The sequence below is a fragment of the Cinclus cinclus genome, chromosome 19 (assembly GCF_963662255.1).
Source record: "Cinclus cinclus chromosome 19, bCinCin1.1, whole genome shotgun sequence".
Taxonomy (NCBI): Eukaryota; Metazoa; Chordata; class Aves; order Passeriformes; family Cinclidae; genus Cinclus; species Cinclus cinclus.
In genome coordinates, this window is record NC_085064.1 from 9,153,984 (window position 1) to 9,171,530 (window position 17,547).

Genomic DNA, 17,547 nt, shown 5'->3' on the forward strand with positions numbered 1-17,547 from the left:
AGTGCATGTGAGCTCAATTCCATCTCCAGAGCAGCGAGGAGCATCCCAAATCCTGTCATCCCAAAAATACCACTCAGGAGCCAGAGCTGGGCACAGGGGCTGCTGTAGCAACAGGGGCAAAGCACCTGAGCAGGATGGGCCCTGTGGGGACAGTGCTGAGAACTGCAGAGCCAGAGCAGTGGGTAACGTTCAGCTGCTTGTCCAGCTGCATTTATCCAAGCCTGGTTCTCTCCGAGTCCCCACAGCCACTGAGCTCGGGGATTTGTGGCAGCTCCTCCTGTCCTGGTGCTCTCTGGGCATGGGGACAGCCTGGGAGCTGATTTATGGCACCCCTTAAAGCAGAGCTTCAGCCCAGCTGCCTGCCCGGGGGCAAATATAGCAACAGGAGGGGTTCCGAGAAGATGGAAAAACATCAAAGGGGCAGAAACGAATTCCTCTGCTTCCCCCCTTGTCTGGGGCAGGGAATTCTGCACAAATCTGGGCAGACACAGCCCAGCTACAGCACGAGCAGAGGGGATCAAAACTAAACTGATCGAAAAGAGGATTTGTGATAACAAATATTTACTCCACCAAAAAAAAGAAAAAAAAAAAACAAACAAAAAAAACCCAACAAGATAAAAAAACCATAAAGCCAACTACTTATCTGAACCCTGCTCACCGCTGGCTGCTTCAAACCCTCCTGAAGCCATTAGGGAAATTGCCCTGTAAATCACTCCTGACCCGCCCACAACCACTGCTGCTAATTCACTGCTTTACTCCCCATCCCTATTTTCAGGAATATTTGGAACTCTTTGAAGGCTCTGCTCCATCCCCAGATCCTCCAGGCTGGAAATACTGAGCTGGCACCAGCTCCACTGGTTTTCCTTGGATTGAGACACCAACAAACAACTCCTGCCTGTGGCTGGAAAGAAAACCCTGCAATTCCTGGAGAATCAAATAAAATTGATATTAATGAACCAATGACTGACATTGGTATAAATAAAAACTGCAACTGCTGTGTGGTTTGTTCAAGAAAGGGAAACGTGTGTTTAGTCAGACTCTAATCTTAAGGTGCTCCTTTAATGATTCAGGATTTTGTTCCCACAACCTTTGAAATCACTGCTGCACTTCATGGAAATCCTTAAAATTTTGCTGCAGTAAATAATGAATGAAAGCAGCCTATGGAAAGATAATAATTCTATGTTAAAAATAACCACACATAACACGGTGGCTGTGAAATTCTATGTTTCAGATAGAAGGGAATTTTTTGTTGAAATGCAACAAAACCTTTCCACTCAAATCCTATTTTCTGTTCATGAACTCAGGGTTCATAAACTCCATATCTCCATTTTCCACTTGGAAAACACAATGGGATATTTCACTTCGGGGTTTGTGTGCACAAAGCCCAATGTTTTATCTCTCTGTGAGTTGCTAAGACAATTTTCTCTCAGCTGAACTGAGCTCTGGGGTTTAAATAATGTGTTTTGCCAGTGACCCTGGAGTTGGTGCTTGAATGCTTCAGCACCTTTTTTATCCTTCTGAGCTCCATCTCCTTCCTGAGCTCCCTTGGGAGATGCTCCAAGCATTCCCAGGAGCTGAAGCATCACAGACACCAGAACCAAGGTGCAGAAAACACCTTTTAAAGTGTTACTATCTCTGAGGGGAATAACAATCTTGGTTTTAGGTAATTTTTCTCCAAATTTTAATCACTCCAAAATTATTCTTGAACCCCTTGTTCCGTGCAGCTCTGAAGGGGCACAAAGCTCAGCCAGGCCAAAGCTTCCTGCTGTGAACAGATCCAAACATTTCCTGCTTTCTGCTGGAGTTTTCCCTATCAGAAGGGAAACCAGCCAGCCACAACTCAGTACCCTCATGCTGCTCCTTATTTCTCCGAGAAGAGGAATTATGTCAGTTTTCAGTACCTGCCATCCTCGTCCCAGGAATACAAATCTGGGGGTTTGCTTTATGCACATCCTGATCCTCAGAAAATGCCAGGAAATATTCCTTCTGTCTCAAGTGGTTTTGCTGTCCTTAGGCACCAGATCCCTCTGCAGGCATCAAGCTCTGGTTGATATTTCAGTTATGAATTGTGATCAAAGAATTCCACACTCAGTAATGAAAAACAGGGTGAGCGGGTTAAAACAGAATAAAAAATGGAGGTTTAAAGCCTGATTGCTGTGGCTTGATTGAACAAAGAACACAATGGGATTAAATTCGTGGAACCATTAAATTCTCCCAAACCCCAGGCAAATTCTGCTTTATTTACAGAATATTTGCTTTAAGTTATTTCTTTCCTCTGAAGTGTTGAAGCCCCACTCTCCAGAAGATGTTCTGGCTAATAGTCCAGACCAAAATCCCACCCTAAACTCCAAACTTTTGATAAAAACCAAGCCAAAACATCACAGAGGGAGAATGGAGAATGGAGAAGGGAGAAGGGAGAAAAAGAAAAAAGGAAAAAGAAAAAAGAAAAAAGAAAAAAGGAAAAAGAAAAAAGGAGAAAGGAGAAAGGAGAAAGAAGAAAGAAAAAAGAAAAAAGAAAAAAGAAAAAAGAAAAAAGAAAAAAGAAAAAAGAAAAAAGAAAAAAAAAGAAAAAAGAAAAAAGAAAAAAGAAAAAAGAAAAAAGAAAAAAGAAAAAAGAAAAAAGAAAAAAGAAAAAAGAAAAAAGAAAAAAGAAAAAAGAAAAAAGAAAAAAGAAAAAAGAAAAAAGGAAGCGGGCTGGGAAATGAATCTGAGTTTTAATCTGGAAAAGAAATATCAGTGGCAGGTGCAGGAATTCAGCATTTCCATTTTATGGAACTGTTTTTCCCTTTATTTCCCACTCTAGAATTTGCCTTAAGAACATGGAATGTGTCACACCCAAGCAAGGACTGGCAGCTTGGGGTCCTAATAAAAATAAACAATAAACAGCACTAAAAGAAAACCTCAAGTTACTCATTGGTTTTCATCACCTATTGCAATTTAAGGATTCATCTGAAAATTCAACATCCCACAACTCTTAAAACTATTGGAAAAATCCAGCACAATTATTCCCTTGGCTGTGTGTCACCACCTATGTACATTTGAATTAATTGCCAAATTCAGTGTGTATTTTAGATAAATCTACTCAAGGAAATAGAGCAGATGTGTATTTAATTCCCTCTGCTCAGTGAATGAAAAATTCATTTTGTCCCATGCTGGAATTGTGGAACGTTTTTGTGACAGCACCAAAGGCTGGAATTACCACAAGAAAATGACTCAACTTGAGATTATTTAAATTTTTTAAAGAAACTGTCTCCTGTATTTTGCACTTAATGTCTTACTATTTAAAAATTTATAGATTTTTTTAGTTAGAATTTTTTTTTAAATAATCGAAGAGCACATGGAAAACCCAACCCTCTGTATCTCAAAAGATTTTGGGATAAGTTTTGTTCTTTCAGAGCAAAGGACCACGGCTGAGTCCTGGTTCTCACTGAGGCACTGTTTGAGCAAGGAAGGGAATTAAAGGCATTGGGATTTTTTGCAACCTTTGAAGCCCTTCTTGATCACTAAATTACTGCCCCATTTCCACCTGTGCTCAAAAATTAGCCCAGTTATCAGAGTAATTACAGCAAAACCGTCCCACAGAGGCATCCTGAGCTTATCCCAACATTCCCAAAGAAAAGAGAACCCTCAGCACCTGCCTAGCCCTAAGAGGGGCTGGTCCAGATTCGTGATTTGAATTTAAAATTTAAAAAAAGATAAAATAAAACCCATTTCTAACCATGACATTTGCACTGAGTAAATAAAACCTTCAGCTGTCTGCACACTCCACGGTGGCCCTGAAGCTCTGGGGTGGTTGTACTTTTATATATTTCACATTCTTATGGGGTTCAGTCATTTATTGAATCTTTTTTTTTTTTTTTTTCCCTGGGGGATTTCTGGAGGTTTTTGGGGAAATGCTCCTTAATATTCATAGAGGAAAAAAAAGCACATTCAGCTCATCCATCTCTGCACCTTTCTGCCTGTCAAAACTCCCAGCAGCCAGGAAATACATTGGAAGAAATGATCCAAAAGATGACTAAATCTAATTTATTCCCCTAATTTTCACTGTCCCAACCCCATGAGCCATGAGACCTGGGCACAGACAGGTCACACCAACTTTGGGCAGTCACAAAAGCTCAACCTTGGTCACAGAAGCTAAACTCCAGGGTGTCTGCTCTGGTGGGGAATTAACAACAAGCCCTGATGAAAAATGCCTCAAAATGTGGCCAAATCCTCCTTCCAAAAGGATTTTGGTACTGTACTTTGATTTCATCCTTTTAGAAAATGCAACTGTGCCTCTGGAAATTTGGAGAAGGGGATAAAATAGTTGTGTTGGTTTTGGGGGTTTTTTAAGGCTTTGTTCCTCGTTGGGAAGACATTGATTTGGGGCAGTTTGGGGTAACTTCTGCAGGGGAAATTGGAATTCTGGGGAGAGGGCAGCTCCCAGCACCTCCCTTTCTCCATCCTGTCCCCTCTGTCAGGGTGGGAGGCACCCAAAGTGCAGCTGAGCCCTGTCTGTGTCTTTCTGCCAGTCAAAACTCCCAGGAGCCAGGAAATACATTGGAAGATATGATCCAAAAGGTGACTAAATCTCATTTATTCCCCTAATTTTCCCAGGGCACAGACAGGTCACACCAACTTTGGGCACTCACAGAGCTCAGTCTTGGTCCCAGAAGTTAAACCCATATAAAGCATTGACAGATTTTAAATCCCAACTTGTCCAAGACCCACCCAGTGCACGAGGAGCCCCAAAACACCCAGGGAAATGTCAGCGAGGAAAAGCTGCTGGAAAAGCTCCTTGGCTTCACAGTACCTTGGTCCCTGCTGTGGGGCCAGGACAAACCCCCAGGCTGGAATTGCACTTACTTGAGTCTCCAAAAGCATTAAAGAAGAAAGACAAGGTCACATAGTTAAAGGAGAAGCCAAAGGACACTCGCAGGGGTGGGACAGGAGCTGATGAGGAGTTTTTGGGGTTAGTCAGCAGCAGTAATGATGTTTTTACCAACCTGCTCAGTGTCAAAGCACACCCTGACTCACAGCACAGCCAGCAGGATTGGATTGGGAGGAAGCACATGGACTGAGAGAGAGTTTGCCACGGTGTTTGCTCAACTCCAGCTCCAGAGGAGTTGCCAAGAGCCTCATCTGGACAAAATCTGTCGCTTTAAGCTCCAGCTCGAGAAGGTCAGAGAGCAAAGACATAACCAGCTTTGCAAGAGTTTTCCAATTTAGTCTCATTTGGACCCCATTTCCAGAATTCTTTTGAAGTCCTCCTCCAGTTTTCCCTCCAAAAGAACTCTCCTGGTTCTCCCACTGAACCCAGAGTGCAAACACTGGTGGAACATCAAAGCCAACAGCCCAGCACAGAATAAACACAAAGAACAGAAAGAAATACAAGTGAGAACAAGACAAACCATCAAATGAGGGAAAACAGGAGAAGAGAGGGCAGTAGTTCAGGAGAAATGATGGAAAGGAATTAAGGGAGAAAAATGGAGGAAGGAGGAGGAGAAGTCACAGTCAATGTATGAAACACAAGAGTTGCTCACAAGTCACAAGCATCAAATGACAATGACACCTTCCAGTCCTTTCCCTGGATGTTGGTCTGGAGGCTTTCCACAATGATGGGAATGATTTTGGGGGAAAAAAACCACAGGGAGAGTGAAGGCACCGGGAGAAGGGGAAGGTTTATAGAGCTCTAAATGAGAAATCCATGTAGTGAATATCGTAACAGAGAGCAACTCACGGTGAATTTACGCTGGAGACTGACGAGCTGCGAGATACAGTACCTCGAGTTTGCTTTACAAAACTGCACATGCAAAAAAACAAAACAAACAAAGAAAACAAAAAGTGAGAAAAGAAAAAGCCAAAAAAAAACCAAACCAAAAAAAAAACCAACCAAACAAAAACAAACAAACAAAAAACGAGCAGAGAAACCATAAAAGACATCAGGAGGAGACTCGTACAGGCCGTGTCCTGTCGGATGCAGACGGGGAGGAGACCGGGCAAGCTCCAGGATTGTGGAAGCCATGGACACGCCACCCCCTGGAGAACGGGCACACAACCAAAGAGTCCAAAACGGAACCAAAATGGAGCCAGAAGGCAAAGGTGACCAAAAGGCACGCGACGATCTCGGGGCTCCAGGGCTCCCTGGTACTCACACCGCCAAAATCCTGCAGGAGCCACCTCGGGGGAGGTCTGGCTGCAGCACGTGGGGATCGTGCTGCAAATCCTCCTTTCCAAGGGGAGCAGGATGCCAGCTCCTGCTCTCGGCACCAGGAGGAAGCTCCAGCACGGAGCAAGGGCTGGGGAAAGGACCTCGGGCTCCAAAATCCACCTGAGCTCCAGCAGCTGGTGCCAGGCAGCTCCTCCTCAGTCCCTGCCTCCCTGGCTCTTGGAGACACCACCTCTCCTTGGACAGGGACTGGGATGGGCCAGGCTCAAAAATGGGGCACTGGGCCTAAAAGCTCTGCTGCAGCTCCACCGGGGCAGGACCCGGGGTGAAAGGAGCTTCCTGCAGCTCAAGGAATTTTGTAGATTCTCCTCCACACCATTTATGTGGTGTGGTTCTAAACATGGAAATTACTGAGTCACACAGAAAAGGCAGGAAACCCACAGAAAACCAGAATACTAAATATCCTCATCAATCCTGGCGTGAGGCATTAATTTTTTCCTAGCTCTAAATGATTATTTTTAACAATCTACAACATTCCAAAAACTGTCCCCAAAACTGAAAATAAAATCCCTTCACCTCCTGATTTGCCTTTTCAGTTGCAGCATTTTTCCTCCTGCTTTCACAAGCATTTGAATTCGTTAATAATCAATTCTAGCTAACCAGAAGGCCCAGTTAAAATCTAATGTTCTTTGGGTATCATAGAAGTAAAGTTTTAAACATACATTTATTAAAATTAATGGATTGTTCTAAACAGAAATGTTGGCTCAGATAATGCACATAACACAAAATCCAGAGGTTCAGAAACCTGGAGTGAATATAAGAAAAATTATGGAAGGCATCATTAAAGTTTTTCTTGAAGCAAATAATCTACTGAGCAGCCAGGTGAAATATTTAACCTAAACCTCAGGATTTCCCTAATTGTCTGGTGCCAAATGAAATAGGAGCAGAGGCAGAGTGGGGGTGGCACGTCCTGCATGCTGGCCAACAAAATTATTATTTCCAAGTTGCTCAAGCTGGGCACCTTTTTACTCTTTGGCAGCAAAATCCTGTAGAGAACAAGCCCCTGCCTGCACGAATTCCTCAGGCATAACCGAGAAATTCCTTTGGGCTGGAAGAGAATGCACGGGGCTGCCCTGAGTTACCTGGGAGTCAGCACCAAGCCCCTGCAGTAGGTGTGGAGCTTTTGGGATGAATTGTGGAGAGCAGATGAACATCCCTCAGCGGGAGGCTGGGATGAAGCTCTGTGTGTCTCCCTGCCTCATTTGGAGCTGGGCAGGATGGAGGCCACGCTCTGTCCTTGTCACCTGTGCAGGGAATGTGACACAAGTCCTGCAGCACTCCAGGGTCACTGCTCTGCTCCCGTGGCTGGATCTGCCTTTTTGGAACCAGGAATTTGCCGTGGGTGAAACAGCAGGGCCGGCACAGCCTCCTTTTCCAGGGTAAAATGACAGCAGGAGTTGACTTTTACCAGATGCTACTTACCAGAAAGGAGGGACAGAGCCCAGGGTGGCTTTGGGTGTGGCTGAGGGACACCAACAGCGAGGACAGAAAGGAAAACCCACAGGAGGAACCAGAACCTCACACACAGACACACTCCAGGGGAGGAGGAGAGGGAAGAAATCACAACCAGCAAGAGAAAAAGAACACCTCTTCTAATCTACACCCCCCAGCACAGCACAGGGCACGGGCTGGGTGTTCAGGCAGCTTCTTGCTGGGTCCTGTTGGGTCCCCAGAGCCCAACAGAGACGTGGAAATCAGCCAGGGCACTCCCAAGACAGAAGGAAAACATGGAACCTCCGAGATGGAAAACCTGGAGAAACAGAGCAGCTCCCCCCTCCCTGCACCCCCAGACCTGTACAAAAGGGCCAGAGGAGTCAGGCTGAAGTGATTGAGGGGCCACCTTCGGTGGCTTTTCTGCCTTGCTCACACTGACAGGCACTGTCCCCCTGTGGGGCTGCAATTCCAGCACCAGTTCTGTGAGCAACCCCAGGAGGAGCCAGCAGAAACCAGCCCTGGAGACAGAAGGAGGTCTTTGCAGGCTGGAAAGCTGTCCTGGGAAGCCCAAATCACCCTGGAGCAGCAGTGGGCAATGTGACAAACGGTGCTTAGGTCTGGTGCCCACATCCAGGAGCTGTCTCTGCCACTGCCCACAACGTTTCACCCACCACCCAAGTTCTCCTCCCACCCAAAACTCACACCTCACACCCGTGATTAAATTATTTCCTTGGATCTGGCTGCAACTGTAATCCATTACCTCATGGAATTCAAAAAACCCCAAACCTCATAAATCACAGAGTGCAAAAAGGTCCTCAAAGTGTGGCTGACTACCTGGAGGGCTCCTACAAATTTAGGGGTGCTGAAAAATTGCTAATTTAAGGCTTTTGCCAATAAAAAGTGAGGAGAGGGCACTGTGGGTGCCAGGTGAGCCCCAGGTCATGCCCTGCCTGGGGCAGGGTGTGCTCCTGGCAGCCCCTTTTGTACGGGCCATTGGTGCAGCTCTGGCTAGGATAGGAAAGGCAGAGGAGGAACCCAAACAGGGGATTCAGGCATCAGGCCAGGCAAAACCAGGAAAAAACCCATGTTTGCTTTGGGGTCTTTGTGTGACCCACAGGGTCAAGCCTGAGGGCTCTTTCTTCCACTGACAGTGGCACCAAAAAGCGCTTTGGACATCCAGTGCCTCGGAATTGTCCCCTTGTCCCCCCGTCCTGGGGTCTGGCTGCCAAGGAAGCTGCACCAATGGTTTGCCCTAAAGACCCCTGGCTCTGTGAAGTCCCTCAGGTGCAGAGGCTGAGCAGGGCAAATGACACAGAGGGGCTGAACAAACCCAGAACTCACCTCCAGAAACAACAAAGCAAGGAAAATGCTAAACGGAAAACAAACAAAAAAAGTCACCAAAAAAGAAGAATGAAACAATGGGCTCGAATCAAACACATCTCCTGTTTTCAGCCAAACATTACAAACAGTGACAGAACCAATGCACCACCCTTGCTTTTCATCCTAAATAAATCCTTCTGGACGGAGTTCACCAGGTGAAAAAACAACTGTGGTCAGACAAATCTGCTCAGGTGAATCCCTGTGGTGGAGCAGAGAAATGCTGGGAGCTGGATGAAGCAGGAGCTCCAAACCAAGGCACCAGCCTCATTTTTTCATCCAGAGAAGCCACAAAATAAATCCTTCAGGATAGAGTTCACCGGGTGAAAAACCAACTGTGATCAGACAAATCTGCTCAGGTGAGTCCCTGTGGTGAAGCTGGATGGAGCACGAGCTCCAAACCAAGGCACCAGCCTCGCTTTTCATCCACTTTAGAGAAGCTACTAAATAAAAAAGGCCCTTTCAGGATAGAGTTCACCAGGTGAAAAAGGTCAGAAAAATCTGTTCAGGTGAATCCCTTTGGTGGAGGAGATTTCTGGGAGCTCCAAAGCCAGTGCAGGATGCTGTGAGGCAGATGCAAGACAAACGATGCCTCCCCAGCACTGCAGTGATAAGCCTGTTATTAAAGGAGATCCCTGGTGTCCATCAATCACAAACCAATTCCATCCAGCATCCAATTCCAGGTGGGAAGGTGAAGGTGCCTCTTCAGAGCCTCTGAGCAGGCTGGAACCCTGGATAACAAGAGCTCCTTATGCTTAGGAAATGATGTTTAGTCACCAACAGAATAAACGGAGCTCAGAGCAGAGGAGGGGGGGCAAGGGGATAATTCCAAGGCACTGAATGTGTAAATCTTATGGGGCTTGGTTAGGAGGGGAGGCTGGGGCAGGAGAACTGGTGATGAAATTATGCCCTTGGATCTGGCTGCAACTGTAATCCATTGCCTCACAGAATTAAAAAAACCCCAAACCTCGTAAGTCACAGAGTGCAAAACAATTCCTCTTCAGGCACAGCTCACTCTGTATTGGCACAGGAAAAACGCCAGAGGTGGAGGATCCAGCAGCGTGGGAAGGGCTGGAAGGAGGTTTAGGGGGAGCCACACTCAGTGCTCAGAGCAGGACTGACAAGGGAAGGGAAGAAAACAGCACCTCAGCCCTGACGTAGCACAAAAAATGTGACTTTTCCCAAGGCTCAGCCCAGGGACAGCTTTGTCACCTCTGTGGGAGGTGGCCAAACACTGGGAACATGAACATCATGATTAAGAAAATCCACATCATGGTGTTCTCTGCCACCACCCTGTTTAGACTGATGCAGGCAGGGAAAATATCAATGTTTTCAGAACATCGATCTGTGCCATCGATGCCTGCTGTTGTTATAGAAATCCATTTTCCCATGTTGGAAAAATAACATTAAACGATATTAAAAAAATCCTGAGAGGAAAGTACAAATATAAATTGATTGGGTGAAACCACCTTTGCAGGAGCTCAGTCCCAGTTTTACTGGGAAACCTACAGGTTGGATCTCAGTCCTTTGTACCTGAGTTTTACAGGGGTCTGGTTTCCGGGGATATTTCCATTTGCCAAAAATCTCATTTTTAAGAACACCCAGCACTGTGGCATGTCCAGCTCTGGATCTGATCTGCCAGGACACAGCATCTGCTCTACCCTCAGAGTACCATGGGGATGAAGAGCAGGAGAAATGAAGTGTTGGGGTGGGTTTGGGTGCCAAAAGGTCCCTATATCGGCCCTGCTGCACTGGAGAGAGATATCCAAAGGATTTAATGCTGTAAACCACCCCTTATCCAGGATTTAGGGCTGCAAACCACCCCCTATCCAAGATTTAGGGCTGTAAACCACCCCCTATCCAGGATTTAGGGCTGCAAACCACCCCCTATCCAAGATTTAGGGCTGTAAACCACTCCCTATCCAGGATTTAGGGCTGCAAACCACCCCCTATCCAAGATTTAGGGCTGTAAACCACTCCCTATCCAGGATTTAGGGCTGCAAACCACCCCCTATCCAAGATTTAGGGCTGTAAACCACTCCCTATCCAGGATTTAGGGCTGTAAACCACTCCCTATCCAGGATTTAGGGCTGTAAACCACCCCTTATCTGGGATTTAGGGGCTGCTGAGCCCTCTGGAGTTTCCTGACGATGGACATTCCATCCCTGTATGAGTTGTTCAGTTGAGCACTTGATTTGATCGTTATAGGTCTCTCCCAACTCAGAATATTCTGGGATTTATGCATAAAACAAATTGCTCTGCCATGGATTCCTGAAACCTGACAGATTTCAATCTCACAGATCACGAGCCACCAATCCCTGCCCATCTCCCAGAACCTGTCTCCTCCCTTGCTGTTCCTCCAGGGCATCATCCCTTTGGGTACCAACCTCTGCACCTAAATGCTGGGTTTTTCCCCCAGAGCAAAGCCTTGTGAGCTCTGGGAGTGGTTGTAGGGACTCAGCCTGGCCCTGCAGCAGATCCCAGGAGATGTCACAGGGTCAGAGATGTGGGAACCATCCTTCCCACTGTGCTCCTGGGACTTTTCACACAGTCGGGGCAGGACAGACTCAATTTGAGGCAAAATAAGCAAAACTCCACAGTTTTGTCCTCACTTTGAATTGTTGTCACAAAACCCTCCTTGTGCTTTTGAAAACCTGGTGAAAAACCACAGGAAAAGGTGGTTTAAGCAATTTCAACCTTAGCTCCATAGAAGGGAGTTGTTTTTTTCTCCTGATTTCTAAGAAATCTTCCCATGCAAAATGCTTTGATTAAAACAGAAGCAAATAAGTACCATCATCATCTTGCATTTTAAAATACCAGAACCAAGAAATTCATCAAAGAGCAGGAGCAATTATCCTCATCTGACGTCTTTTCAAGGCTCGCCAGAAAATAATCGTAAGGAAAAAATTGTATTTAAAACTATCAAACAGCCAGAGCATAAAGAGGAACTGATTACAGCAGTAATGACAAAATCAAATGTTAAGAAGAATAAAATAGGCAAATTAATAATATTCTTTTCCTTCACATGGAACAAACTGGCTCCACTTGGCCTTTTGTCTTTGCTAAAGTGGATTAAACTCCCAGTAAAAAGAGATTTCCACCAAAGGAATCCGGCTGCAGTTCAGTTTTCTTTTTCCAATAAAATTCAGCAGGAATTTTTTTTTTCCCATGCTTGAGCTTCTCCAGCCCTTGGAGGTCTCCCCTGTAAAAAGGGTCTGGAAAACATAAGCAGCTCCCAGTAAAAAGCAGGACCAAACATTTTGGTGCTGATACTGAAATTCCAGAAGAGTTCAAGGAACCTTTTCAGCAAATCCTTGTGAGGTATCCCAGAACAGAATCATGGAATGGTTTGGGTAGGAAGGACCTTAAATCCCATCCCATTCCAACCTCTGCAGGGACACCCTCTACTGGCCCAGGTTGCTCCAAGTCCATCCGACACTTGGATATTTCCAGGGATGTCTCAAACAGAGGAGCCTGGAAAATTATTTCCACCTACACCTCATTTTTGCACCTCTAGGATCCAGGAAAAGTTGGGCCCAAGGCAAAGCTTTCCAAGGGTTTCAGTATCACAGAGCCTGTGCTTGTCCTCATCCAGGCATCTGAGAATTTCAAATGGAAGTTCCTACCTCCAAGCCAGTTCATTTTATTGCACCCAGCTTTTTCAAACAGCAAGGAAAGGGAATTCAAGCACATTTTTCATTCATTTTCATTTAAGAGGATGCCTTTGCATTGAATTCTCAAGATCATTAAAAAACAGTTATTTCTGTGTACACCACTCTCCTCATTAAAAATCCAAAGTGGAATGTTAACACTTCACCTGGTGAAATCTATCCTGGGACAGCTTATAAAAAAAATCCTCCTAAAATACAATTATTCAAAGATGAGGCATTACAAAGAGAACCAAACTGAAAGAAATCCTTCATTAAACTCCTAATTAAGTGCTCAGCACTGATGTATTTGGCCTGTGAGTGCCAGAGATGGTGCAGGAGGGCTCCCAGACCCCAGGGGATGCTCCAGCTGGACAGACACAAAGTGACATTGAAAAAGGGGAATTCTCTCCCAAGGAATCAAAGGTGCTTACGCAGCTATGGAGATGTTGGCTGCAGACATGGGGCTCACTTCGGCCACTTCCTTGGCCTTCTGCAGGGCCAGCTTCTGGTTAGTGGCTTCCTCCATCTCTTCCTCATCCTGGGACACAAAAGAAAGAGAAATCCAGGAATAAATCATGGAATAACAAACACCAGAGCTCCCCAGTGCCTGGGCATGGGTGGCTGCCACTGATGTGCTGCAAGGACACAGATGTTTTAATTTAGGGCAGATTTTCCTGCAAGGAGTCCCTGGTTTGGCACAAGTTGAGGTGAGAAAGGCAAGGTTTGGTCAAGAGGGTTGTCTTAGGCTGCAATACAGGATGTGACCAGAAGTATGGATTCTATCACCATCTGTTAAATCAGCTGGGGCAGTGAGCCTTATCTCAGTGGGAGATATCTCCTGTTAATGGACCATGTGTTTAAACCAGGTGTGGCGGTGATCCTTCTCTGTGGGGAATATCTCCTGTTAATGGGCCATGTGTTTAAACCATGTGTGGCAGTGATCCTTATTTCTGTGGAGATATCTCCTGTTAATGGGCCATGTGTTTAAACCAGGTGTGGCAGTGATCCTTATTTCTGTGGAGATATCTCCTGTTAATGGGCCATGTGTTTAAACCAGGTGTGGCAGTGATCCTTATTTCTGTGGAGATATCTCCTGTTAATGGGCCATCGAGTCCCAGTGTACGACTGATAAAATTCCATCACCCCATTGGGAAATGCTCCACCCAGGGGGAGGAGCCAAGCATTTCCTACCTAGATAAAATCTGAGATTTGGAACATCAGAGCAGCCTTTTTCCACTGGATCCCAGAGGAAAAACAGACCCTTCTACAGCATCACTGGTCCTTGAGAGGAAAACTGCACCTTCTACAGGATCATTGCTCCAACAGAACCACATCTGTCACTGCAGGAGGACTGCAGCCACCAATTAATGGGACTGCTACCCACACCCTGACTGACTGATGGGGTGTCAGGTTGGATTCTGACCCTCAGTGGTTTTTTTGGATTTGTTGCATGGGCTTTTTGGGGTTGGTTTTTGCAATACTGTATTTCTATTTTATTTTTTCCTGGTAAAGAACTATTATTCCTCTTCCCATATCTTTGCCTGAGAGCCCCTTAATTTCAAAATTATACTGATTTGGAGGGGGAGGGGGTTTACATTTTCCATTTCAAGAGAGGTTCCTGCCTTCCTCAGCAGACACCTGTCTGTCAAATTAAGACAAGCTTTTTTACCCTCACAAACTTTCTTCACTCTCCTGGCTCTCCTCTCAGCACACAGCACTGGGGAAGGAGACTCTGAGGGAGCAGGGAGAGACCTGAGCAGGAGTGGGCCAGTTCCAGGTGGAATTGCCTGTGGATCCCAGAGCAGTGTGTGCAACAACCCTCAGCAGCCAACGTCCCGCTGAAACACAGGGACAGGCTCCTAAATCCTTCCTGACCTTCTGCCAAGGGCACTTTTCTGAAACAATCATAAAAAACCATTCATTTGGGACTGGTCCTGCTCCTATCAGTTATCCACACCCACCTCAGAACCCCGAGGACTCAGAAAACAATAAAAGAACCATTTAAATGTAGTTTGTAGAGCAAAGCAGGGTTCTGCTCCTGCTTCCTGCATATCCCTGCATCATGAGGATTTTTAACCTCCGGTGGCACAGAAGTGCCTGAAGACTTTATCTGGGATTTCTCTCTTCCTCCCCAACATGAAAAGCACCACTAAAACTCAAAATTAAGGATCTTAATTAAAAAAACAACAACAACAAAAATTGATTTTAAAAATTCAAAATTTAAGGATCTTAAACATTGAGGTGAGAGCAAAACCCAAAGAAACAGCCTGGCTCCCCTTCAATGGTCACCAAGGGTTGGCTTTCCTGGAATTTTCTAACCAAAATAAAGTCAAATCATGGCAGCGTAAGCACAGAGCTCTAGTAGCAATGCCAACATCTCATAAACCCAGGGAAAACCACAGTGAGAGCATTCACAGGCTCTCCTGTCAAACTTTATGGAATGCCACAGGTCTGCTCTGCTCTCCCAGGGTGATGCTGGAAGGAGTCATGATTAGAATAATAAGAGCAAACAGATCTCCAGCTTTGGAAGAGGAAATTATAGAGATTTATCCACCCTGAATTCCATCTGCATAAACAGCTCCTCACTCTGCCTTTGGTGCTATTTGCTTCAACTGAACTCATTTGGAAACTGTTTTCCTTTTCTCTTTCAGAAGGAAAAAAAAAAAGATGGTAACTTGATTTTTAAAATTGTTACCATATAAATTTCTTTTTTTTTTCCTCTTTGTAAATATTTGCAAGTCTATAACCAGGCCTGAACAAAAGACTTGTTGGGCAATTATACAAAGTCAATATTTCTCAGCTGCCAAATTCCAGTAAATTTATCACAGCTTTGTGAACTTGTTGCAAATCAAGGGTGTTTGGTTTAATCCTGGCCCACAGCTCAGTCCCAGGTACCTGTCCTGTCACCCTGGTGGGATGGGAAAACACCATGGGGCAAAGTGCCTGTGGATTGGGATAAATTCAGTTTGTTTGGGAAACAAAAAGACATGGAGAGAAGCAGAGAAAGGAATTAATTCCACATTTCCCATCCCAAGTTTTGCTATTCCCCAGGACTGCAGAGCTCCCTTCATTGGAACAGGACTGGGACAGACAGATGTTGTCACTCTGACTGGAATATCCCTGGGCTCAGCTGTTCCAGCTGTGTGTCCCCAAATCCTTGTGCCCCCAGCTCCCCCCCAACTCTGCAGGTTCACTGTTCAGAAATAACAAAATATCCCAGAGTGGTTTCAGCATAAATCCTCGTTCTCCACACAAATCCCGCAGCAGCTCCTGTGAATCACATTAACTGTTCCCATCCCAATCCAGCAGAAATGTTATCCTCAGGACACAAATTTTAAAATAAATAAGACCCCAATAATAAAAAAAATCAGCTTTTCCTTTCATCCTCCAGGTATATTCAAGTTATTTCTTCCTTTGAGGGATCTCCAGCAGCCTGAAAACCAAAGGCTGCTGATTTTTCTTTCTCTGCCCCTAAAGCACCAGGTGCAGGTATTAAAACCTCTTTTAAATTTGTGGCTTCTGCTCCATTCTCCCAAGGGCCTCTGTAATTCTGCTGGATTTGACATCCTGAAGGAGCAGCAAAATGCAGCTGTTTCTCACTCACAATGAGTTCAGTCCTCAGCAGATGTTTGCTTTATAATATCTCTGTATCTCCTTCCATGCAAATATTACAGATGACTCCAAAAATAGTTAATTTTTTACCTGATATTTAAAATTCCATTTCACACTGAAGCTCTGAACAGCTTCACTCCCATTTCACAGAGGCAGGTGCAGATGAAGTTGTTGACCATAAGGACATCCCCAGTTTATGTCCCTTTCTGTTTTCTAGATCTCTAAATCTAAATTTAAATCCATTTCTCACAGGGTAAAATCCAATTTTGGTGCCACCCATCATGATGTGCATCATGAACATTGAATTTTCTCTCATACATTCAGCCAGTTAAAGCCTTTTCCTTAGGGAGCAAAGGGAGGGGGAAATATGGATGTTCAGCTTTTGGTTTAGCCACTCCCTTCAGTCCAGAATTTCTGGGCATTCCTCAATAATTTTATACAAATTCATATAAAATTCCCACATCCCTCATATGTGTTTTTATCCTGCTTTTTCAGGGATCACTGGCAGTGGACAGAGATGAGAAAACACTTCCTGCTTGAAGATATTCAGGAAAATAAAGCCTAAGTTGTAGTGCTTTTAAACTCCAATTTAATAAGGATGAAGCAGGAGCTGCTTGATGTCACCAGAGGCATTCTGGATAATCAGCAGAGAAACTGAAAGGCAAATTTTGGAGGCGATTGTAGATTCCACTCTGAGTAAGTGAACAGGAAGTAAAACCTGTCGATATATTGGAAAAAACCCTCAAGGTTAGGGAACCCGAAGAGATTCAGGAGAGCTCTCAGGAATCACTAAAAACTGGGTTGGCAGAGTTTGAGTCAGTGCAAGGCCAGAAAAAGAAGAGCGGGAGAGGGATCCGGGAGCAGATTTTCTATAGATTGAAAACAAAGGTGGTGATTCTTTACCTTTTCCCCAAAAAATGAGTCATTCCTAAGCACTGGTGAGTTCTGTAACAACCACAGGATGATCAAGCTGCAGCTAAATATAGTCCCAGCTCTGAGAACTTCTCTTACAGGTCACAAAGCCCAGAAATGGTCAAATTGCCACCAAAAGAAATCCAAATTAGCATCCAGAAGTGGGGAGAGTTGAAATGCTCCAGTCGTGAGGCAGGAAAGTTTTCTGTCTTCCCTAAACAGAGGCAATTTCAATTGCTCCTGGTTCTCCCACATTAAATTCAGCACTGATCTCAATTCATTTCCCAGAATAAATGGGGACCTGGGACCAACTGACTCCTGAGTAACTTCCCTGTATCTCTGAGCCATTTTTGG

At 45.0% G+C, this 17,547-nt stretch overlaps 1 protein-coding gene across 1 annotated transcript in view; it reads right to left on the reverse strand.

Moving 5' to 3' along the window:
* Positions 1-17,547, reverse strand: part of LOC134051787 (voltage-dependent N-type calcium channel subunit alpha-1B-like) — a 288,493-nt gene that overhangs the window by 80,486 nt on the left and 190,460 nt on the right. The window contains exon 19 of the mRNA XM_062505763.1: positions 13,101-13,207. Coding sequence (XP_062361747.1) covers positions 13,101-13,207 — 107 coding nt within the window. The remainder of the gene's footprint in view (positions 1-13,100; positions 13,208-17,547) is intronic.